We start from the raw sequence: 26348 nt of genomic DNA, 5'->3' as shown, positions 1-26348 counted from the left end.
GCTTGGGAGAAAGCAAGAGGGAGACAGATAGGAGAGCATCTTTCTTGTTCCAGCTTCAATTGCACACTCTTTAGAACTGTGCCATTTAGTATATATTGCCTTTCCCTGTTCCTTCTGCCAAAATGCATCACCTCACACTTGTCAGTATTAAATTCCATCAGCCACCTGTCTGCTCATTCTGCTAGCCTACCTATGTCCTGTGGCAGGCAGTTCATATCATCCTCACTGTTTGCCACACCTCCAAGTTTGGTGCCATCAGCAAATTTTGAGATTCTACTCTGTATTCCAAGATCCAAGTCATTTATATATAGCAAAAAAAGCAGTGGTGCCAGCACTGACCCTTGGGGAACACCACTGTCGACCATCCTCCAATCTGAAAAACAACCATTTACAGCAACTCGCTGTTTTCTGTCCTTAAGTTAATTTTTTTTATCCAATTGGACACTGACCCTCTTTGTTCCATGAGCCTCAATTTTGTTAACCAGTCTTTTATGTGGTACTTTATCAACACTTTCCTAAAATTCATATAGAAACATCCACCACATTCCCTTCGTCAACCTTCTATGTTACTTTATCAAAAAATTCAATTAGATTAGTCAAGCATGATCTGCCTTTTAAAAATCCGTGCTGGCTATCCTTAATTAACTCAACCCTCTCCAAGTTTCCGTTGATTTTTTTCCCTAATTATTGTTTCGAAAACCTTACCCACCATTGATGTTAAACTAACTGGCCTATGGTTGCTAGGACTGTCCTTACACCCTTTCTTGAATAAGGATATCATCTTTGCCACTCTCCAATCCTCTGGCACCTCCCCCATATATGGGAAAGATTGGCCGAAGGGCCTGTTCCTGTGCTGTAATTTTCTTTGTTCTCTTTGTTCTTTGTGACTAAATATTTCACATCTGGACTTAAAAGTGTCCAAATTTATGTGTGTTAGTAAGAAACAACAAAAGAAACTTGTTTCTTTCACATGAACCAGGATGTAGTAAAATGCCTGAAGTTTATTTTTTGCTACCAATTTATTTTCCTTTCTGTACAAACCTTTTCAAGTTTGCCTAAAATTATTTTAACTTTTAGCAGCACATGAACCAAAACATTATGGCTGATACTTTCTGCTCTGCCTCCAGCTATTTTTTGATAGAACTGGAAAAAGGTGGAAAAAAGGCCCAGGACTCATTCTATTAGTTCCATCAAAGGACTCAAATGACAGAAACACAAAATCCAATATTTTATTTTTTTTATTTGGAGATACAGCACTGAAACAGGCCCTTCAGCCCACCGAGTCTGTGCCGACCAACAACCACCCATTTATACTAATCCTACATTAATCCCATATTCCCTACCACACCCCCACCATTCTCCTACCACCTACCTACACTAAAGTAAATTGGCCATTGTAAATTGTCCCATCAACCTGCAAGTCTTTGGCTGTGGGAGGAAACGGGAGCACCTGGCGGAAACCCACGCGGTCACAGGGAGAACTTGCAAACTCCGTACAGGCAGTACCCAGAACTGAACCCGGGTTGCTGAAGCTGTGAGGCTCCTGTGAGGCTGTTCAGTGCGAACCACTATGCCACTGTGCCGCCCTATTTTTGTTATCTCCTGTCATTTGTGCCAATGCATCAGGGAATCACTAGGGATTGACTCCCATAGGGTTCACAAAGCAATTGCTAGGGATTGGCTATGACAGGTCTCACAAAGGCATAGTGTCATAAAGGTGCTTCCATTATTAATATTTTTTGAGGCCTCGTGTTTAAACCATTGGAAAGACTGAGGAGGTGCCTGGATTTTCTTTGAGAGGGTTACTGGAAGGACACATTGGATTTTTTGGGGGAAAAAACACTTAATGGAAGAGACAATTAAGTGCTAAATAAACATAAGGAGCCTTGCTGGCTATTGGAGTTGTTTGTAGAGAAGTCACATGTCTAGGTTTATGGTTGTCAGGAAATTTGACTTTTTGATTTGGCTTGGGCTGTTTGCAGGCTCATTTGGTGTGTAGCCTGCTAAGAGAGAAGCCACCCAATTCATCTTTTGCCATCTGTTTTGAAAAAGCTTTTGAGAATCCAGTGTGATAGCTGAAATTACTGATGCAGTAATTCTCCTGAAATGTCTGCCAGACTACTCCTCAATATCTCCTGAACAGAACTGCTCCAGAAAGATCCCAGTGACAGCTGTCTACGTGTACCCAGACGCCAGACCAAAGGCCATCTGGAACATTCCATATCTTATCCTTTTTCTTCAAGAATTGACAATAACTTGGCCAAAGTATTGTTTTTAAAGTTGATCTCTGCAGAGCGAGTTTGATCATTTTTCTTTTTTTCTTCTTCAACCAGTGTGTGTGTTAGGTTATTTTGGAAGGGTATATAGTTATACTTTCATATTTGAAACTGTGTTAATAAGCACGGTAGTCACACCCCTGACAAATTTGTTGAAGAAAAACATGAAGTTCAAATGGTCAGTCATGCCAAATGGCATTGGAAAAGTTAAAGGCCATTTTGATAAAGGAGCCAGTTCTTGCAATCCCAGATTTTAGTAAGCCAAAGTGGCTATTGACACCAGTAACATTGGGATAGAAGCAGTGCTGCTGCAAGATGATGATTCTGGAATGGAATGGCCCATTCGCTACTTCTCCAGGAAGCTTCAGGAGCATCAAATAAACTCAAGAAAGAGGCTTTAAGTCTCGCTTTGACTCTTCAACAGTTTGAGGTATGTGCAACCAATAAGCAGGGGAGGGTACTAGTTTCCACAGAGCACAACCCACCTGTGCTTCTAGAAAAACTCAGAACAAAGCAACTCAGGCAGTTTTGCTGGAGTTTAATGTTACAGGCATTTACACTAAAAATTGTGCATGTTGCAGGAAAACAATGTCATTGCTGATACTCTATCCAGAGGTTTAAAGAAGAGGTGTAAGGGAGAGGGATGATGGCATCCATCTCTCTAGGGAGACAACAGACTGTGCCTGTGGTGTATGTCACTTCTGAATTGAGCATCATCTGCTGTAGCTGGAAAGGCCGACTTGTGAGTGGCAATTCCTTCCACAGCTGGCACAGATGAATTGCGCTGGCCTGAGGTTGAACTGTGTTTTTTCCTTCCACCAGCCTCTCTTTTCCGCCATCTGGTTGTTTCTTTTGTCCTCTACTTTTTCCACACCCATACTTGCTGCCATTCTCCAGGAACTCCGGTCAGCAGCATGCACTTCCCATGCATCGACTCCAATCCCTGTCAACTTGAGGTCTTGCTTACAACATCCTTGTATCACAGACATGGACAACCTGTTGGTCTCGTGCTGATAGCAAGCTTGCCATAGAGCATATCTTTGGGGATGCAGTCGTCATCCATTCAACACAAATGACCCAGCCAACAGAATCACCGCTAACTCGAGGACAAACATGCTGGGGATCCCTGCATGCTGGTGTACTTCTGTATTCGACATTCTGTCCTGCCAAGAGTTGCCTAATATTCGTCTGAGGCAGCAGAGGTGGAAGCTATTCAGCCACATTTCTTGGCTTGCACAAGTTTCATTACTATAAAGGAGGGTGCTAGGAACACAAGCCTGGTACACACGGAGCTTTGTATTTTTGGTAGTTTGCTGCTGGTCCACACTCGGCTTCTCAACTGTGACATGACAGTTGCAGCCTTGGCAATCCTGGTGCTGATTTCGGCAGCAAGGGACAGATTGCGGGTGATTGTTGATCCAAGGTTTGTGAAGCTGTCAACGATTTCCAAAGTGAGTCTGTCGATGTTGATGGAAGGTGGAGTCTCTATGTCCTGGCCCAAAACTTTGGTCTTCTTGACACTGATTGTCAGTCCTAACTCTTTGCAGGCCCAGGAGAATCGATGTACAAGCTGCTGCAAGTGAACTTCAGTCTGGGACGTCAGCGCAGTGTCATCAGCCAACAGCAACTCATTGACTTGTACTTTACACACTTTGGGCTTGGTGTGCAGTCTTGCCAAGTCGAACAGCTTGCCATCAGCTCTGGTAGGCAGGTAGACACCCCCTGTGAGTCACCGAAAACGTACAAAGCAGCATGGAGAAAAATATGCCAAAGTGAGCTAACGCCAGGACACAGCCCTAGTTTACCCCGCTGCTGACGTTGCTCCATTGTAACTGATGGAAATGTGTATGTTCTTGTGGAAAGAAAAAGTGATGCCCAGGAGTCCAAAAGGGCAGCCTCTTTTCTGCAGCAGTTTGAAGAGTTTGTTTCTGCTGACGAGATCGAAGGCCTTGCTGAGGCCTATGAAGGCAAGATAGAGTGGTCTGCGCTGTTCGACATTTCTCCTGTAACTGTTGAAGTGAGAAAATCCTGTTGACTGTCGATCTGCCAGCTCTGAAGCCGCACTGAGACTCAGGATAGATGTGTGACGCCAGGGTCTATAATCTGGTCAAAGGAACGCAAGCAAAGACCTTCCCCACAATACTTAGCAAGGAGATGCCTCTGTAATTGTTGCAGTCACTGCAATCAAGGTGCAATTTACAAGGTGGCTATGTTTGCATCACGCATGTCTTGAGACACAGATCTTTCCGTCCAACAGAAGCACAAGAGTTTATGGAGATATTCTATTAGTGCCAAACTTCCACTTTTAATGATTTCAGGTGGAATGCCATCATTTCCCAGGGCTTTACTACTGGTGAGACTGAGCTCTGATATGGTGGGTTTGCTGTCCAGCTCCTCCAATGAAAGGAAAGTCTGGAATGCACTGACAGCTTCTTCAGTGACAACATTCTCTGTTGTATACAGTTCAAGGTAATGCTCCAACTACTTTCCCATCTGCTTGCTAGGTTCAGTGATGATCACTCCTGTCTTTTTCTTCACGGGAGCTGATCTGGTTGCTGCTGGGCCCATTACTTTCTTAATTCCTTCATACATCCAGAGAGATAGAAGACTCCGAGTTATCATTATATGATGTTTGAATCCTGTTAATCCTAACTGTCACATTTACTTGGTTTTGTTATTGGTTAAGCCCTTATGACTTTGTAAATACAATATGTATAATTGTGGAATATAAAAATTTTACCTGTACAGTATGTAATAAATGATTTCTTAAAATGTTTATGATGTTATGAATTTGATGTATTTCTAAACTGTTGTAAAGAAAACTTTACTATGGAAAAGTTTTCTTTTTCCCAAGAGGGGGAAGTGTCATGGAATCTGCAGTCTGCGGGACTTGTGGGAGAGCATGTGCAAGTTGCTGTTTGAACAGATGACTTGTCACATGTTCTGATAGGTGCACGACCCTAATTGCAAAGCTTGTTTTTTTTTTGAGACAGACTGTGAGGTTCTGGAACAGACTGGAACTTGCATCTATCCGGCAATGTGGAAAATTGTCCAGGTATGTCCTGTACACAAAAAGCAGGACAAGTTCAACCTGGCCAATTACTGCCCCATCATTCGGCTCTCAATCATCAGTAAAGTGATGGAAGGAGTCGTCGACAGTGCTATCAAGCAGCACTTGCTTAGCAATAACCTGCTCACTGATGCTCAGTTTGGGTTCCACCAGGGCCACTGACCTTATTACAGCCTTGGTTCAAACATGGACAAAAGAGCTGAACTCAAGAGGTGAGGTGAGAGTAACTGCCCTTGACATCAAGGCAGCATTTGACCGAGTATGGCATCAAGGAGCCCTAGCAAAACCGAAGTCAATAGGAATCAGGGGGAAAACTTTCTGCTGGTTGGCGTCATACCTAGCGCAAAGGAAGATTTTTATGGTTGTTGGAGGTCAATCATCTCAGCTCCAGGACATCAGTGTAGGAGTTCCTCAGGGTAGTGTCCTAGGCCCAACCTTCTTCAGCTGCTTCATCAAAGACCTTCCTTCAATCATAAGGTTAGAAGTAGGGATGTTGGCTGATGATTGCACAATGTTCAGCACCATTCACAACTCTTCAGATACTGAAGCAGTCCATGTAAAATGCAGCAAGACCTGGACAATATCCAGGCTTGGGCTGATAAGTGGCAAGTAACATTCGTGCCACACAAGTGCCAGGCAATGACCATCTCTAACAAGAGAGAATCGAACCATCTTCCCTTGACATTCAATGGCATTACGATCGTTGAATCCCCCACTATCAACATCCTGGGGGTTACCATTGACCAGAAACTGAACTGGAGTAATCATATAAATACTGTAGCTACAAGAGCAGGTCACAAGCTCGGAATCCAGTGGCAAGTAGCTCACCTCCTGACTCCCCAAAGCCTGTCCACCATCTATAAGGCACAAGTAAGGAGCATGATGGAATATTCTCCAATTGCCTGGATGGGTGCAGCTTCAACAGTACTCAAGAAGCTCGACACCATCAAAGACAAAGCAGCCGGCTTGATTGGCACCGTATCCCCAAACATCCACTCTCTCCACCACCAACGCACAGTGGCAGCAGTGTGTACCATCTACAAGATGCACTGCAGCAATGCACCAATGCTCCTTCAACAGCACCTTCCAAACCCGCGACCTCTACTACCTAGAAGGACAAGGATAGCAAATGCATGGGAACACCACCACCTGCAAGATCCCCTCCAAGCCACACACCACCCTGACTTGGAACAATATCACCTTTCCTTCACCGTTGCTGGGTCAAAATCCTGGAACTCCCTTCCTAACAGCACTGTGGATGTAGCTACCCCACATGAACTGCAGCAGTTCAAGAAGGCAGCTCACCATCACCTTCTCAAGGGCAATTAGGGACGGGCAATAAATGCTGGCATGGCCAGCGATGCCCACAGCCAATGAATGAATAAAAAAAAAGACTGTGAGGAACTCAGACAGACTGTCCTTTCAGAATCGGAAACACAAACCTCTGGTTTCTGGGAAAACTGAAATTGATTGGAGCCAGATAAACATTTTAAGAAATACATCGGAGCTCAGATTGCAGGAGGGTGCAGTGCAGTCAGGTTGAAGAAAGTAAAGGCTGGTACTAGGAGCTGGTTCAGTTATTTAGAGTAACTAAACAACCAGATCTGGCCATACAGTGCATAGGTTTGTCACTGAAGGTCTCGGACACAGGTAGTACTGGTGGATTCATGCCATCAAGCCTCTCATGAGCACAGCTGAGAAGGTTCTGGAGAAGTGCTCCGTTTTGGGTGAAGACCATACGCGTGGAGTTTGGGATTGAAGGGGAACTGCTTCCAGATGAGAGTCAGTCATTACATCTTGGAAGAAAGGAGCTGGAGATCTACCTGAGGAAGGTAAGAGCTTTGAAGAACTTTGTGGCTGTAATTGGTGTCATGTATGCTAAGTGGCTGCCCAGTAAATCCATGAGATCTATCTTTGTTGTATTCAATAGTTACTGTGTCATTTGCAATATATATAGACTGTGATTTGCCTATTAATTCCTGTTTAATATATGTTGATTTTGGTTTGATTGTTCAAGTAAAAGTTGTAAAAGTGAAATATTGTCCCTTTGGTTTCTTTCCTATTTGGGATGATTCAGTAAATTTGGTTCTTTTGCTTTGTTGATCTCCATGGGGATCATAACAATTACAAAGCCTGACAAAATTATTTAAATGACCTCAATACCAGAAAATCAGCTGGTGTCACAGGTGAATCTTTGTGACAGGCAGATGTCTCCCATGATGAAGATGCACCCAATTGTGCAATAGCAGAATATCTAGCCCTATATAGAACTAGAGAAAATATATGGCACAGAAGGAGAACATTCAGCCCACCGTTCTGGCTGAAAAAGTGCGATCCGGTCTATTCCCACTTTCCAGCTCTTGGTCTCTAGCCCTGTAGGCTATAGCACATCATTTGCATATCAAAGTATCTTTCAAAATTGGTGAGGCTCTCTGTCCCCATCACCTTCTGCACAAAAAAACTTCTCAAGTCCCCACTATTTCTTTTGCTAATTACTTTAAACCTACGCCGCGGGTTATTAAATCAGTCTGCTGCGGGAATAGGTCCTTTCTATCCAGTCACATAGACCCCTCATAATTTTATACACCTTCTTAAATCTTCACTCTGTTTCCTCTGTTCCAAGGGAAACAACCCCAGCCTATCCAATTTTCCTCATTGCTAAAATTCTCCATTCCTGGCCACATCCTCGTAAATCTCCTCTGTACCATCTCTAGCACAATCACATATCTATCCAGATTTTTATATGTAATATATTAAAGTATAAGATAAATAACTAGGATTTGAGAACCAATGAAGAATAAAGTTTAGCAATCGACAAAGTGGGACTATGCAAGCCCCAGCAAAAAGTACCCAAACCCCTAAGGGAGAGAGATCCTTACTGACTGACTGAGGTAGGTAAATATGAATACAATTTTATCTATAAAAAAAATTGTTACACAGTCCAGATCATAACAACTCATTGTGTTAAAAAAAATGCTCATCATCTCTCCTCCCCAGTTCTTTTGATCATTATTCTAGAATTTGCATCCTCTGGTTACTGATCCTCTTGCCAGTGAAAACAGCTTCTCACTATCTATTCCATCAAACCCCCTCAATTTTTGACCATTTCCATAATAAGATTCAGGAATGAGTTATATTGAATTGACTGCATTTAAATTAAACTGAGAGGCAGGCATTGGCCTGAAGTGGAAATTAAGATATAGCCAGTCAGCTTTAGAATGTTAGCGGCTAAGCAGAAAAAGCTCAGAAGTGAGCATTCTGCCCTCCATTAGGCATAAAGCAGCAATTTATTTTGTATATTGTGTTCCATTGTTGGATTTGTATTAATAGTGTTGAAGGGTTTTCTAGAGAAAGTCTTAGACTCCGGTAAAGGCTAACTAACAACTCTATTTTTTACAGTTACTATATGCACTCTCTGCAATCCACCTAAGCTAGCACCTTCGTGCTGTTATACATTCTTCCTCTCAAGCCTATCTCATATGACTGTTGTGTTATCGCTTGTACAGTGGGAGGGGTCTCTCTCACTATCTTCAGTATTAACCCTTTACATCCTTATACTACATCTCCCCCAAGTCTTTATCCAACATTTTTCCAAACATATATACATTTATGTCGTCTCTACTACTCTCTCCTCCCAAGTCTCTGACTTTATAGATTCAGTCACATCAGAGGTTTAACAACTTTCCCTGATCGGGTTGTAATCTGTCTCAGATGATCAGTAGTCCTCTTGGGAAGCCTGGGCTGCTGACTTGGCATTTCATTTCTACCGGTTGTAGTATTTCATTCAGTTTGGGTTTGTTCATCTTCATCTGGATCTTGCAGATCGATTATTACCTGTTGCTTTTGCTGAATAGGAATGATATTCCTCTGATTCCATCATATGCCCTCTTCATTCGTTCATATAGCCTATGATTGCTGATAGTCCTCATGTTTATGGATTACTGTACCTTCTAGTTCTAGGTCACGTATCCAAACCTTTTGACCATTGTTTAATTTGGGTAAGCTTCTCGCTCAAAATCTCCTACTGTAATCCAGGATTTGTTTCCTTCTGTAGGAGCTTTCTCTTTCTCGAACTTTGCCGTAGTCTTGTTTCTTCAATCAAGACATTAATTGTTCTGGCACTTCTGGAAACTGTGTTCTTAACTTTCTTCCTATTCGTAATTCTGTTGGTGATAATAAGGAATTATTTACCTTTGTTTGCTTTGCTTTGGCTATCTATTTAATCAACTGCAGTTGTAAGCATGCATTCCTGCTCAGTTAGGAAAACTCTTGATTGTGTAGGACGTATAAGGTATAAGGTTGTCTGCCTCTATGCTGAAGAGTTGCTTGGAGTTTGCCTTTTACACGCAGTTGTGGACCATGCAAATGTATATCTGTCAGTTGCAGGTAATGTCTCTTCACCCATGGCTCTTGGTCAGACAATACCGTGATGCTAGCCCCTGTGTCAAGCTTAAAATTTGTGAGGTGTCCATTTATGTAGATATCTGCTATTCAGAAATCTTGGTTTGGATTACTGATTTTTCCTAAGAACTTTCCTGGTTCTTTCTCTTGCAGGTATTGATGAACTTGATTCACTGTTTGCGTGAAAGGCCTTCTGCTTTGAACCTTTAAGCGAAGAAATTTTGCTGTGGCACATCTTCCTATAGTGTCCAGTTTCTGCACACTGAAAACACTTAGCTTTACTTGCTGGGCACTGCTCTCGTATGTGGGTCTTCTTGGCACCACAACGTTGGCAAGGTTTTCCTACTTCATGCGCCTTCTCACGTGTATATTTTTTTTCTGTTCCTCAAAACGTTTCCCTGGCTTTGCCTTAACTAGTTGGACGGGCATTGGACTGCTTCTCATCCATGGCTTGTCTTCAGCTTGTAGGATGTCTCTATTCTGTTTGTGAACTTCAGCTCATCTTTCAATTTGAATGGCCTTTTCCAGTGTAAGGTCTTCCTTAGATTGCAACAGATTTGACAAGGATTCATCCGCTATGCCAACGACTATCCTGTCTCTGATTAGTTCTTTAATTTGCTGTATTCGCAACCTTCTGCCAATCTGTAAAGATCCTTAATATCGGAGTCTACAGGTTCACCAATAGTCTGTACCTGTTTATTAAATTTGGCTCCTTCCAAGATTTTATTGGTACCGAGATTAAAATATTTATCAAAGGCTTGGAGTACCTCTTCGAATTTATCGGTAGTCTCGTTGATCCCTTGTCAGACAATTACGTCATCGGCAATTGCACCTACTGAATATAGGAGGGTGTTCACTTGTTCGACTTCAGGTTTTGTATGGAGTTGCAAAGCAATTCTAAACTTTAGGAACCTTTTTCTCCATGATAGCCAATTTGAATCTGATGGGATCTCTCCTGATTCTGGAAAATCTCTGGCATTCCCAATTTTGGATCCATATTTCTTTCTTAATAATCTTTTTAGGGTGTTCCCTTTTAAGAAACTTTGCTTGTTTGTTTTTTTGTTCATGCTCGGTTGCTTTAATGGAGGTCCCAGCTGTTTTCGAGTGTTCCTTGCTGTTTTAATAGGCATTCCCCCTTTATTTAATAAATTAACTTTGTTTTTTCAGGCTTGTTTGCCTTAATGCAGGTGTCCCAGATGTTTTTGAAAGTGCCTGCTGTTTTAGGGTTTTCCCCTTTCTCTGAGAAATGCAGTTTGTTTATTTTTTTCAGGCTTGCTTGCCTTAATGCAGGTGTGCCTGCTGTTTTTTAGGGTTTCCCGAACTTCTCAGGAGCTCCCACACTTTCCGAGGGTTTCCCGCTCTTCACCCTCGCAGTCAGCTTGAGTGAAGGATTGGGTTTTTCCCAACTTTTTTTTAAACTTTCTGAGCATAATGCCTTTAGACATGTTTTTAACGCAAGCCCTGACTGTCAGTATTGTGGTTTACCCAATCGCTGGATTCTGCTTGCAGGCTATCACGCTTCTGTTCAGTGGTGCAGCCTGTATTTCTGTGCTCTGACTCACCACAGCTGTGATGCTCTCCACAGCCTCTTCCGCATTAAGTAGTTTTCTTACTGTACCAGGCCAGTATTTATCTTTAAACTTCTCATGTTTCCTCCAAAGTTAAGGATATCTTCAAATTCTCCTTGTCACTTTCACCGTTGTTTTATCGCTGACACCATATTGTGTTGTTGTGTTTGTATTAGTAGTGTTGTAGGGCATTCTACAGCACGTGTTAGACTGCAGTAAAGGTTAACTAACAACTCTTTATTATTCAGTTACTATATACATTCTCTTCATGTCACGTAGCTAGCATCCTTCATGCTGCTGTACCTTCTTCTTCTTCTCCACTCTATCCCATGTGACTGTTACATCATCACTTGTACAGTGGAAGGGGGGTCTCTCTCATTGTCTTCGGTATTAACCCTTTACAACCTTATACTACATATTGCAGGAAGCATTATCGAAGAAGTTTAAAGAGGGCTGGATGTACTATCCTGTTTAATTGCATGTATTAAGTAAAATAAAGTTACTTCTTGATTTGACATTGAGCTCATCTCAGCAGAATGTTCATCAGTTCCGCCTATGGACGACTGGAGGAGCCCTTGTGAGGGTAAGTGCAAATGATAAAATATTCAGTTCAAATTATGAGATAAGATACAATTTATATACAGCAGTACAGGTGAATCCTGAACGCAAGAGACACAAAGTCCTGCACCACTGAACCAAAAGAAATTTAAGACAAACCCAATGTTTGCAACAATACCTCTTTGTCAGCTTTTCCCTTTTTCTTCTTTTTCTTTTTCTTCTTCTCATTTTTGCCTTTTTTCTCTTTCTTTGTCTTTTTCTTTTCTTCTTGTGCAGCAAGTTCTTGAAGCACCTAAGCAGAGAGGCTAAGTTATTAATGCACTGGCTAATTTTTTTTCACTGAAAACCCTGTCTACAGCATATACCAAAGAGCTAAAAAAAAAACTCAGATCCGATATTTGAACTGCCAGACTATGAACCACAAATGCTGAATATTCCAATCCATTGCTTCTTACTACAAGTAACATAAGTATTAGCTGATACTAATCAGAAAATTTGATAAACTGAGGTCACTGGCAGCAAAAAAATTACATTAACTGAAGGACCATTCAATGACAATGTCATGAGTTTCTCTTGCCAGTTGCTACTGTTCCGGATTTCTCAGAAGATATGCCCGCCATTCATGTCTTTGATGACCATGCAAAACAAATCAAGCATGTTCTGTGATAAAGCAAACTTCTGTGTTGTTTGATCAGAGCTTTTGCAGTATGAGGTTGTCAAAAACATCAGAATATTTGTACTATGCAATGATGTGTATAATGTGCTGCATGCCTTGGCTATTCAGAGCAGTACTGATTTGAGATCAATGAAGAATATATTTATGCCCGGGTTATTGATCCTAGGTATCTTGCAATCTCTAGGGAGTATTAATTATTTGGCATTGCTTATTGACAGGACACAAACCCCTATGGCAGATGTGTTCCATTCACTCAACCTATTCAACCCTTACTTCTGGCTAAGTATTGTCCATCACAAAAGTTCTCTGTGAGGTCCATGTTTCCTAGTTTGCCAATTATTTCTCCACACTTTTAGAGAAACAACTAAGCCAACCAGCCTTCTAAAACTAGCCAGAAGTCTCAAAATTGCTTGAACTGAATTTGGATAAGACCGTCTCTTTAATTTCCATTTCTTATATAACATATTGGGCAGGAGGTTTAGAGGGGATTTGGGGGAAAAAAATTTCACCCAGAGGGTGGTTGCAATCTGGAACGCACTGCCTGAAGAGGTGGGAGAGGCAGGAACCATCACAACATATAAGAAGTATTTAGATGAGCACTTGAAATGCCATAGCATACAAGGCTACGGGCCAAGTGCTGGAAAATGGGATTAGAATAGGTAGGTGTTTGATGGCCGGCACAGACACAATGGGCCGAAAGGCCTGTTTCTGTGCTGTATGACTCTATGACTCTATATTACATATTCACCATATTCTTTCTTGAGGAACAGAATCACTACTAGAGGAAAAAAAGGCAGTTTCTGAATGGCTGCCAAAACTGGATTGCATGTGGTTTGATTGTAACTGTTAGAGCTGCTGTTGTAACATATTTTTGATATTGAAATATGTCTTATTTAAGTTAATTGAATATACCACTTTCATTGATCAATTGACTCAAGCGAAAGGCTAAATGTCATAATTTAGAACTTCAAGGCTGAAAAAGGAAAACTTACATAGGAAACCAAGAACTGGTGGTTAGGATGGGCATTAAATTGGATGACAAGAAAAAGACTAATGGAGGTAAGGAGTTCCTGGAAAAGATAAAGCTAAAACAGGAAACACTGTGATGAGTTTTGTTTTCAACGTAATAAGATGCGTGGAAGCAAACAAATAGGAAGGATGAAATAAAAACAAAAAGTGCTGGAAATACTCAGCAGGTCTGGCAGCGTCTGTGGAGACAGAAACAGAGTTAATGTGACCTTTCATCAGAACTGGCAAAGGTTAGAAATGTAATTGGCTTTGAGCAAATGAAAAGGGGGAGAGAGGAAGAAGAACAAAAGGCAGAGGGCAGGAGAGATTAAATCGCAAAGATGTTCTCAGTACAAAGGCAAAGGGATTGCTAGTAGTTGTATTAAAAGACAAAGCATCAGTCCAGAGAGACTGTTAATGGCAGAATAATGAACAGCTGTGTCCAAAAGCAAAATCCTGAAAAACAAGTTTACGACAGGTATATGGTCAAACATAAAATAAAATAGAACAAAATAAAAAAAGGCAGTCATGCTCTTAAATTGTTGAACTCAATGTTGAGTCCAGAGTGCCTAATCAGAAGATGAGGTGCTGTTCCTCGAGCTTACGTTTAGGTTCACTGGAACACTGCAGCAGGCCAAGGTCAGAAATGTGGGCATGACAGTAGGGTGATAAATTAAAATGGCAAGCAACCAGAAGCTCGAGTTATACTTGCAGACTGAGCAGAGGTGTTCCGCAAAGCAGTCACCCAATCTGCGTTTAGTGTCTCCAATGTAGAGGCAACTGCCTTGTAAGCAACAAATACAGTATACTAAATTGAAAGAATTACAAGTATATTGCTGCTTCACCTGGAAGGTGTGTTTGGGGCCTTGAATAGTGAGGAGAGGAGGTAAAAGGGAAGGTATTACACCTCCTGCAATTGCATGGGAAGGGGACAAGGTAACGAGGGTGATGGAGGAATGGACCAGGGTGTCGCAGAGGGAACGATCCCTTCGGAACGCTGGCAGGGGAGGAGAGGAGAGGGCAAGATGTGTTTGGTGGTGGCATCATGCTGGAGGTGGCAGAAATGGCAGAGGATGATCCTTTGGATGTGAAAGCATCTGGGGTGGAAAGTGAGGACAAGGGGAACCCTGACGCCATTCTGGGAAGAAGGAGAAGGGGTGAGGGAAGGACAGTTTATTTTGAGTTTCAGAGAGGATTTCAGTCCAGATAAGCAGTCATGACTAAAATAAAGAGGCAAGAAAGTTTATAAAGGAGAGAAATTGGAGGTTAAGAGGTGAGGTAAGGATCTGCTATGAGACAACAAGCTTTACTTTACATTCTGTCTAGGCGTGAGAATAAGAGGGAGAGGGGGAGAGGGAGAGAGAATGAGATGTTAGAAGAGTCTCACTATATATGAGAGCAGCATTCAAATTTTGGACAAATGGTTCAAACAATTTGGAGATGGCCAAGGCAGTGACAACGAAATCACTACTTTCCAAAAGAAAAGTTTTGGAGGTGTATATTATAGGGAGAAAAGTTGCCAGTGGAATAGTCTTAATGAAAACCATATCATCGATAATAGATAGACTAGGGAAAAGGACAGAAACCTGGGGGTTCACATACACAGAGCTTTGCATGTAGCAAAACAAATTGATAAGGCTGTTAAAAAAAACCATATGGGACCTTTGGATTTAAAAGTAGCGGTATAGAGAACAAAAGCAAGGAAGTTATGCAAAACCTTTCTAAATCATTGGTCAGGCCTCATCTAGAGTACTGTGTTCAATTCTGGGCAATACACTTCAGGAAGGTTGTCAAGGCCTTGGAAAGACCGCAAAACAAATTTACTAAAATGGCACCATGGATGAGGGACTTCAGTTATGTGGTGAAACAAGAGAAGTTGGGATCGTTCTCCTTGGAGCATGGAAGGTTAAGCAAAGATTTAATAGTGGTGTTCCAAATTAGGGTTTTGTTGAGTAGATGGGGGAAAACTGTTTAAGCTAGCAGGAGGATCCATCACCAGAGGCATTGATTTAAGATAATTGGCAAAAAGTCTAGGGTGCCGGGATAGGGGGAAGGTGGGGAGGTGAGAAAAAGAGAAATTTATTTACATCGCATCCTTTTGTGACCTGGACCCCACTGCCTGAAAGTGCAGTGGAAGCAGATTCAATAGTAACATTCAAAAAGGAATTGGGTATACACCCAAAAAGGAAACATTTGCGAGCTACAGGAAAGATCAGGGCAGGGAAATAATTGGATAGCTCTTTAAAGAGCTGAAACAAGCACAATGAACCGAATGCCCTCCTGCTCTATGATTTGATTATTTTAAGTATAGAATTTGCAAGGCCATAAGTAATTTGAGAGTCAAAAACAACTTCTAAAACTTTAGAATTAACACGTTTGGTCAATATGGCAGTTGTTGGAAGGATACAAGGGATCACCTTTTGTGGGGACAGGACATTGAGTGTAGTTTGAAGAGTAGGAAACATTATGTGGGAGCAAAGTAGACTGAAGACACAGCTTAGGACATGAAGAAGTTCATGGTCATGCATAGGGATACTAATAAGACCATAAGCCTTATTGTAGTCAGAGAGTAGAAGATCAAACCAGTGGGTAAACAACCAGATATCAGTCATAGAGTCATAACAGCACAAAGGAGGCCATTCAGCCCATTGAGTTCATACCTGCTGTCTGCAGAGCAATCCAGTCAGTCCCATTCCCCCACCCTGGGATAGCATAGAGTAATGTAGGGTGGTTCTTTGACATGATCAAGATTAAAAAGCATGACCCAAGAAAGCCTTTTTTACTTAAGGAAAGCTCGTAACTGAATTATCAGGACAGAGACAGAGAAACAACAAGACAAAGATTGAAAGAATTTGAAAGAGCCAGAAAGAATGACTATCAAAGGGACAAAAAAAATTGCAGTTGACACTTTTCAACAAAGTTACATTTGAATAGTAGGCTTATGATGCTTCCTGTTGACCAAGATGTTGGGTGCCACAGATGGGCTTTCGTATTAGAAACGAAAGAACAAGCCAATTAACCCAAATTGTTGTACCGAATAGAATTGTCATAAAATTAAGATATGAAAGCTTTTGTGCTCGTTAAAATAAAATCATCCACTTCACTGGCACTAGGAAGAATCAAAGGAGTAAAAACATCAGTTGGCTGAGAAAAATCCACAAGTCTCTCCTAATTGGCTGATTTCCAGAGTGTGATTTGTTAAAGCTTTATCTTTCCATCTTGTTAAGTACAAACTATCCTTTTGTACAAAAGTATAATACTGTGGATGCTGGAAATCTGAAATGAAAACAGAAAATATTGAAAATACTCAGCAGGTGTAGCACCATTTATGGATAGAGAAACAGAGTTAACATAATTTTCCCTGCTCTGGGGTGGTGGACTTGAATGGAGGGGGGCCAGTAAAATAGCAGGCAGCGGTGCTGGGATGGCTCCCTGAGACATTTCCGCTGCCAGGGAAGTTACCCAGTGGCAGGCTAGGAATCAGACTTCCTGCACAGAAGTGTGTAGCCCATTTAAGTAATTAAGTCCTCCATGGGGTGATTGTTTTGGGGAATGCATCCCTATCGTATGCGGAGGCTGCCAGCTTCATGGAGGTGACTTCCCTACACCAGCCCAGGGGGTCTGTGGAACCGGAGGCTCCATGCCCCAAACAGGGGGCTGCAGGAAGGAAAGGCAACCATGTGTCCCTAATGCTCCATCCAGAGGGATCTCCCCTGCATCCCGCAGGGCCCTTCCCCCTCAGCTTTCATGAAATTTTAATTTAAAATACCTCTTCCAGGGCAACTTCATTTTGAGGCACCCTCACATTCTCCTAGTTGCCTCAGCAGCGCCCACCTTTCCTGGTGGGGCCACCAAGGCTTCAGAGCTGTCAGCCCTGTGATTGGTGTGGCAGCCCGCCCGTAATCTTTAATTAGACTACAGGTCCTGAGGAGACCAATTAGGCGGCCACCTCTGGGAATATTGCCAAGCCGTCCCACTGCCAGCAAGTGTGGGCTCAGGACCCCCATCTGGTCCCAATGCTGGAGTCCTGAAGCCCGTGATAAATTTCCAGCTTAACATTTCTGGTTGGTGACCTTTCATCAGAACTGGAAAAAGTTAGAGATATAACAGGTTTGAAGCAAGTATAAAGGTAGGGAAGAGCAGAGAGGAGAAGAACATAAGGGATGATCTGTGATAGAATGGAAGGCCGAAGAGATTAATTGAAAAAAGGGATGATGGTGCAAGGCAAAATGAGATGGTAACAGGGACAGGTAAAGAAACAAAAGTCGGGTTCTGGAGAAGGTGTGAATGGGAAAGACAGAATCATCACCACCACTGCTATCCAAAAAAATGGGGCAGAGGTTATAATCTGAAATTGTTGAACTCACTGTTGAATCTGGAAAGCTGTAAAGTGCCGAATCCAAAGCTTACATCAAGCTTCATTGAACATTATAGGAGGCAGAGGACAGAGAGGTCAAAGTGGGAGTGGGGCAGAGAATTAAAATGCGAAATAAAAAGGAGAATTAAAATCCTTGGTGCTTTCAACATCCATCTCAACTCTTCATGCTCTTTCTCCTCTGAGTTCACTGCCCTCTTATTTTCCCTTAATTTCTCTCTTCATGTAAATTCCCCTACCCATATCCATGGCCATCCCCTTGACCTTGCCATCTCATGAGGCCATGCCTGATCACTCCCTTGTATCACTTTCCACCCACATCCCTCTTCCATGCCCCAATCCTATTTCTTCAATGTTTTCCCATGGACAAAACTATCCCCCAATTCACTTTCAAAATCCCAACTGTCCAGCTTTTTGGCCTTCATTTCCACAACATTTGTGCAACTACAGATTTGGTCCATCACACCTTCACCTCCATCTTTGATGCCATAGCACCCATTAAAACCATTACCGTCTATCAACCTGGCCATTTCCTCTGCTGTGGTCGACATCTCCACTCCCATACCTCCAAGGGACACAGACATGAATGGCTACTGCGGAAAATTGCTATATGTGGTCCAGATCATGATGGAACAAAAAGCACTTTCTGGTCCAGTTCTTATCTGCTAAAACTACTCGGTATTCCTCCTCCTCCTTCTCAACCTGCCTGCAGCCTGGGAAACAGGTGACCATATCATCCTCCTCTAATGCTTGTCCACCATCGTCCAACTGGGTGGGGCTGCTCTCACCTCGTTCCATCTTTATCTATTTAACTATAGCCAGAATATCACCTGCAAATAAAACAAAAAATGCTGGAAATACTCAGCAGGTCTGGCAGCGTCTGTGGAGGGAGAAGCAGAGTTAACGCTTCAGGTCTATGACCTTTCATCAGAACTGGCAAAGGTTAGAAAAGAATTAGGTTTTAATCAAGTGAAGGGGAGGGGGGTGGGGGAGAGAACAAAGGGGAAGGTGTGACAGGACTGTCCCGGCACACCCATCGTTTCTCCCTGTTCCTGCCCCACTGAACTTATTTCCTCCTATCTTGACTCTATCTTTTCTCCCCTGGTCTAGTCTCTTCCCACCTACAACCGTGACTCTTACGACACCCGACTTCATTTTGACAATTTCCAGTTTCCTGGCCCTAACTGCCTCCTCCTCACTATGGGTGTGCAATCTCTCTACACCTTCATCCCCCACCAGGATGGTTTGAGGGCTCTACGCTTCTTCCTTGAACAGAGGCCCAACCAGTCCCCATCTATCACCACCCTCCTCCACCTGGCTAAACTTGTTCTCACATTGGACAACTTCTCCTTGAACTCCGCTCACTTCCTTCAAGTAAAAGGTGTTGCTATGCATACCCGCATGGGTCTTAGTATTGCCTGTCTTTTTGTGGGATATGTCGAATATTCCTTGTTCCATTCCTACTCAGGCCCCCTCCCCCAACTCTTTACCAGTACATTGATGACTGTGTTGGTGCCGTTTCCTGCTCCTGCCCCAAACTGGAAAACGTTATCAACTTTGCTTCCAATTACCACCCTTCTCTCAACTTTACATGGTCTATCTCCGACACTTCCCTTCCCTTCCTCGACTTCTCTGTCTCAATCTCTTGGGATAGGCTGTTCACTAAAATTCATTACAAGCCCCACCGACTCCCATAGTTACCTCAACTACACTTCTTCACACCCTGCCTCCTGTAAGGACTCCATTCCATTTTCACAGTTTCTCTGTCTCCGACACATCTGCTCTGCTGATGCAACCTTCCACAACAGCGCCTCTGATATATCTTCCTTTTTCCTTAGCCGAGGATTCCCCCTACTGTGGTTGACGAGGCCTTCAACCATGTCCAGCCCATTTCTGGTACCTCTGCCCTCATGCCTTCCCCTCCCCCCAGAACCGGGACAGGGCTCCCCTTGTCCTCACTTTCCACCCCACCAGCCTCCACATCCAGAGGATCATCCTCCGCCATTTCCGCCACCTCCGGCATGATGCCACCACCACAATCTTCCCCTCCCCTCCCCGTCAGCATTCCGAAGGGATCATTCCCTCCACGACACTCCTCCATTACCCCTGACACCTCGTCCCCTTTCCATGGCACCTTCCTATTCAACCGCAGAAGGTGTATAACCTGCCCTTTTACCTCCTCTCTCCTCACTATCCAAGGTCCCAAACACACCTTTCAGGTGAAGCAGCAATTTACTTGTAATTCTTTCAATTTAGAATACTTTATTCGCTGCTCACAATGCAGTCTGCTCTACATTGGGGAGACCAAACGCAGAATGGGTGACCGTTTTGCGGAACACCTCCGTGCAGTCCGAAAGCATGACCCCGAGCTTCCGGTTACTTGCCCTTTCAACACTCCCCTCTGCTCTCATGCCAACATTTCTGTCTTTAGCCTGCTGCAGTGTTCCAGTAAACATCAATGCAAGCTCGAGGAGCAGCACCTGATCTTTCGATTGGGCACTCTACAGCCTTGTGGACTGAACATTGAGTTCAATAACTTCAGAGTATGACTGGCCTTTTTAAAAATATTTTATTTAACCATGTGCCTGCTTTTCATGTAGTCATGTAGCTGCTCATTATTCTGCTATTAACAGTCTGTCTGGACTAATGCTTTGTCTTTCACCACATGCATTAACACATGTTTTGCCTTTGTCCCAGGACAGCTTTGTTATTTAATCACACTCTGCCCTATCAAACACCTTCCCCTTTGTTATCTCCCCCACTCCCCTCCCCTTCATTTGCTTAAACCTAAATCTTTTCTAACCTTTGCCAGTTCGGATGAAAGTTCACAGACCTGAAACGTTAACTCTGCTTCTCTCTCCACAGATGCTGCCAGACCTGCTGAGTATTTCCAGCAATTTTTGTTTTTATTTCAGATTTCCAGCATCTGCAGTATTTTGCTTTTATCACCTGCAATGGCTTCTCTTCCCGCTCCCACACCATTACCTCGGACTCCCAAGAATCTATCCTTGGATCTCTACTATTTCCCATCTACATGCTGCTCCCTCAGCAACATCACCTGAAAACACAGCATTAGTTTTCACACGTATGCTGACAACACCCAGCTCTATCTCATCACCACCTCTCTAGACTCTTCCATTGTCACTAAATTATCAGACTGTTTGTCCGACATCCAGTACTGTATGAGGAAAGTTCCTCCAATTAAATATTGGGAAGGTTGAAGCCATTGTCTTCGTTACCTAGCAACTCCGCTGCCCTTTCCTGGTTCCCAGTTAAATAACACCACAATTTTAAAATTCCCACCCTTTTTTTCAAATCCACCCATGGCCTTATCCCTCACTATATCTAAAATCTCCTTCAGCCCAAAATCCTCCAAGATATATGTGCTCATTTAATTCTGTTCTTTTGAGCACCCTAGTTTTAGTTGTACCATCATTGGTGGCTGTGCCTACAGCCGCCTCATAGCTAAGGTCTTGTATTCTTTCCTAAAGGTCTCCGCCTCGCTTTACTCCTTTAAGCCAGTCCTTAAAACCTACCTCCTTGACCAAGCTTTTGGCCACCTGCCCTAATATTACCTTATGTGTCAAACTTTATTAAATAATGCTCCTGTGAAGCACCTTGGGATGTTTAATTACGTTAAAGGTGCTATACAAACACACATTGCTGTTGTTGTTGCCAAGTGTTGCAATCTTGGGGTCATGCTTCTGGACTGAACAGAAGTGTTCCACAAAGTGGCCGCTCATTTGGATTTGGATACCTTTTGTACAGAATTTTTCTGTCACAAAAATTCTGAACTTATTCTCAACTAACAAAAGTTTTCCATACACCAGTGTCGTCAATGAATATATTTACTTTCATGTTACCAATTATTGCTGTTGATTTCCTAAACAAAGGTCAGTGTTGTAGTGGTAATGGGGGATAGTGGCGGAGTGGTAATGTTACTTGCCTAGCAATCCAGAGGCCCTGACTAATGCTCTGGAGACACAAGTTCAAATCCTACCATGGCAGATGGTGAAATTTAAACTCAATTAATTAATAAATTTAGAATTAAAAGCTAGTCGTAGTAGTGATGACCATAAAACTACCAGATTGCGGTAAAATACCATTTGGTTCAATAATGTCCTTTAGGGAAGGAAATCTGCCATCCTTACCGATCTGGCCTACATGTGACTCCAGACCCATAGCAATGTGACTGACTCTTAACTGCCCTCTGAAATGGCCCAGCAGGCCACTCAGTTGTACCAAACACCTACAGAAAAGTGGAAAAAGAATAAAGCTGGCTGGACCACCTGGCATCAACATGGGCACCGGAAACGACAATGGTACACCCTGCCCAGTCAACTCTGCAAAGTCCCCTTTACTAACATCTGGGGACCTGTGCCAAAATTGGGAGAGCTGTCCCACAGAGTGGTCAAGCAACAGCCTAACATAGTCATACTGACTGAAACATACCTTACAGCCAATGTCCCAAACACCTCCATCAATATCCCTAGGTGTGGCCTGTCCACCAGCAGGGCAGACCCAACATAGGTGGTGGCACAGTAAGGAAAAAATTGCACTGGGAGTCCTCAACATTGACTCCGGACCCCATGAAGTCTTATGGCATCAGGTCAGAAATGGTCAAGGAAACCTTCAACTGATTATAACATACTGCCCTCCCTCAGCTGATGAATCAGCGCTCCTCCAAATTGAACATCACTTGGAAGAATCACTGAGGGTAGCAAGGGCACAGAATGCACTCTGGGTGGAGGACTTCAACGCCCATCACCAAGAGTGGCTTAGTAGCACCACTACTGACCGAGCTGGCCCTGACCTGAAGGACATAGCCTGCCAGACTGGGTCTGCGGCAGGTGTTGAAGGAACCAAAAGGATAAAGCCTGCTTGACCTCACCCTCACCAGTCTATCTGTCACAGATGCATCTGTCCATGACAGTATTTGTAGGAGAATCCATCACATAGTCCTTGTCCCGACTACAAACTGAGGATACCTTCCATCATTTTGCTAAATGGGATAGATTCAGAACAGATCTAGTAACTCAAAACTGGGCATCCATGAGATGCTGTGGGCCATCAGCAGCAGATGAATTGCATTCAACCACAATCTGTGACCTCATGGCCCAGCATTTCCCGCATTCCAACATTACCATTAAGACAGGAGATCAACCCTGGTTCAATGAGGAGCACAGGAGAGCATGACAGGAGGAGCACCAGGCATACCTAAAAATGAGGTGCCAACCTGGTGAAGCTACAACCCAGGACTACAAGCATGATAAATAGCGGAAGCAGCATGTGATAGACAGAGCTAAGAAAGCCCACAACCAATGGATCAGATAAAAGCTCTGCAGTCCTGTCACATCCAGTTGTGAATGCTGATGGACAATTAAACAACTAATGGGAGGAGGAGGTTCCACAAATTTCCCCATCTTCAATGATGGGGGAGCCCAGCACATCAGTGCAAAAGACAAGGCTGAAGTATTTGCATCCATCTTCAGCCAGAAGAGCTGAATGGATGATCCATCTCAGCCTGCTCCTGAGGTCCCCAGCATCAGAGATGCCAGTCTTGAGCCAATTCGATTCACTCCATGTGATATCAAGAAACGGCTGATGGCACTGGATACTGCAAAGCCTATGGGCTCTGACAACATTCCAGCAATAGTACTGAAGACCTGTGCTGCAGAACTGGCCACACCCCTAGCCAAGCTGTTCCAGTACAGCTACAACACTGGCATCTACCCGGCAACGTGGAAAATTTCCCAGGTATGTCCTGTACACAAAAAGCAGGACAAGTCCAACCCAGTCAATTACTGCCCCATCAGCCTACTCTCAATCATCAGCAAAGTGATGGAAGGTGTCGTCGACTGTGCTATCTAACCGCACTTTCTTAGCAATAACCTGCTCACTGACACTCAGTTTGGATTCTGCCAGGGCCACTCAGCTCCTGACTCCATTACAGCCTTGGTCCAAACATGGACAAAAGAGCTAAACTCAAGAGGTGAAGTGTGAGTTACTGCCCTTGACATCAAGGCAGCATTTGACCGAATGTGGCATCAAGAAGCCCTAGCAAAACTGGAGTCAATGGGAATCGAGGGAAAACTCTCCACTGGTTGGAGTCATACCTAGCACAAAAGAAGATGGTTGTGGTTGTTGGAGATCAATCATTTCAGTCTCAGGGCATCACTGCAGGAGTTCCTCAGGGTGGTGTCCTAGGCCCAATCATCTTCAGTTGCTTCATCAATGGATCTTCCCTCCATCATATGGTCAGAAATGGGGATGTTCGCTGATGATTGCACAATGTTCAGCACCATTCACAACTCCTCAGATTCAGTCTTGGGCTAACAAGTGGCAAGTAACATTCACACCACACAAGTGCCAGGCAATGACCAGCTCCAACAAGAGAAAATCTAACCATCTCCCCTTGACATTCAATGGCATTACCATCACTGAATCCCCCACTATCAACATCCTCGGGGCTACCATTGAACAGAAACCGAACTGGACCAGCCATATAAGTACTGATGCTACAAGAACAGGTCAGAGACTGGGAATTCTGCGGTGAGTAACTCACCTGCTGACTCCCCAAACCCTGTCTACCATCTACAAGGCACAAGTCAGGAGTGTGCTGGATACTTTCCACTTGCCTAGATAACTGCCACTCCAGCAACACTCAAGAAGCACAAAACCATCCAGGACAAAGCAGCCGGCTTGATTGGCACCCCATCCATTACCTTCAACATTCACTTCCTCCACCACTGGTGCACAGTGGCAGGAGTGTGTACCATCTACAAGATGCACTGCAGCAATTCGTCAATCTTTCTTCGACAGCACTTTCCAACCCCACAACCTCTACCACCTAGAAGGGCAAGGGTAGCAGATGCATGGGAACACCATCACCTGCAAATTCCCCTCCAAGCCACACACCACCCTGACTTGGACTATACTTCACTGTCGCTGGATCAAAAACCTGGAATTCTCTTCCTAACAGAACTGTGGGTATACCTACACCAGATGGACTGCAGTGGTTCAAGAAGGCGTCTCACCACAAACTTCCCAAGGGCAATTAGGAATGGGTCACAAATGCTGGCCTTACCAGCAACGCTCAGATCCCATGAAAATAATAAAAAGTCACAAATTCGTGGCTGCATTCTATTGACCTACATGTGGCAGAGCAGATGCCAGCTCCATTGCTCCTTACTTGCTGGTGTATACAGGATGTGGGCAGGATCACATGATTAAAATCTCAGTGGTGGCCATCCTAACCACTCTGGGCACCTCCTAATTATCCATCATGGGGGTAAAGCGAGCTAGATAAATGGTGCTAATAAATTTCGAGTGCTGCAAGCAGAACAACTAGCCAAGAGTGAAGCTTCTTGCATGACTTATGTCGGACCTCTATGTCGACTGACTTAAGTGTGCACTGTAGACTGTGCGAGGTGGAGCTTATGTCTGGAAGGCTGACATCATGAGTCTTGAGGTATTGTTGCAGTGTGTTGATATTGTGGGAAGGAAATCCATTGAGTTGAAGTGTAAACTTGATATGGCGCAGTTCTTGTTGTAGATGTTTCTTATCACTACTGGAGTAGGCTCTTCTGATGATGATGCTGGAGACCAATTGAAGAGTGGGGGGGTTGACAAAAGAAACAGTAGTTCAGGTATCTATCATTATGAGTGATCTTGCAGTAGACTTGGTATACTGGTATGCCATTATGAGACTTGGTAATAAGAACATCAAGGAATGGTTTGGAAAGTTGTTGCTCCGTCTCCTTGGTGAAATTGAAGTTTGAATGTTGATTGTTATGATGTTGTACAAAATGATGAAGATCACTCCTATCATGTTCCCATATGATGAAGTGATGTGCCTACACACTAGACTCAAGGAACATAAAACCTGCTTCAAACAAAGTGAATGGGACAAGTCAGCCATCGTCAAGTATGCTCAACTCAATAACCAACCCATCGAATGGTTCAATTCAAAACTTATCGCATCCATTACGTACTGGCATACAAGGCGCATCAGGGAGGCTATGGAGATCTACCAACACCACATCGTCCCCCAAGACAGTGGCCTGCTGATCAGTGACATCTGACTACCCCTAATCCAGAAACACATCACTTGCTGCTCTGCAGCCAACATACGCCGACAAGAACAATAGTATGTATCGATTCACCTCAAGACACAATAGCAGACCAATCAGTAGCAAGACCAATAACATGTACCAATGTATCACAGAACATAATTAGCTGACCAATAGCAGCAAGAACAAGAACACGTAATGTCCTATCAGCGGTAAGATCCCACCCACCATCTCATCCTCCACATATAAATTCACTGTTTCCATCCGTTACAGTTATTTCTCCAGACGACAGGCAGAGTACGCTGCCCGAAACATCAAGGCTTGCCAGTTGTTCTTAGAGCTCC

General features: G+C 43.4%; 1 protein-coding gene across 2 annotated transcripts in view; it reads right to left on the bottom strand.

Annotated features, from left to right (window-relative positions):
* Window positions 1-26348, bottom strand: part of iqca1 (IQ motif containing with AAA domain 1) — a 305109-nt gene that overhangs the window by 182015 nt on the left and 96746 nt on the right. For both annotated transcript variants that reach the window (XM_068034609.1, XM_068034610.1), the window contains one exon: window positions 12052-12165. In XM_068034609.1, the coding sequence (XP_067890710.1) occupies window positions 12052-12165 (114 nt within the window). The remainder of the gene's footprint in view (window positions 1-12051; window positions 12166-26348) is intronic.

Source organism: Heterodontus francisci, chromosome 7, assembly GCF_036365525.1.
Source record: "Heterodontus francisci isolate sHetFra1 chromosome 7, sHetFra1.hap1, whole genome shotgun sequence".
Classification (NCBI taxonomy): Eukaryota; Metazoa; Chordata; class Chondrichthyes; order Heterodontiformes; family Heterodontidae; genus Heterodontus; species Heterodontus francisci.
This window is presented reverse-complemented; position numbering and strand designations above follow the sequence as displayed.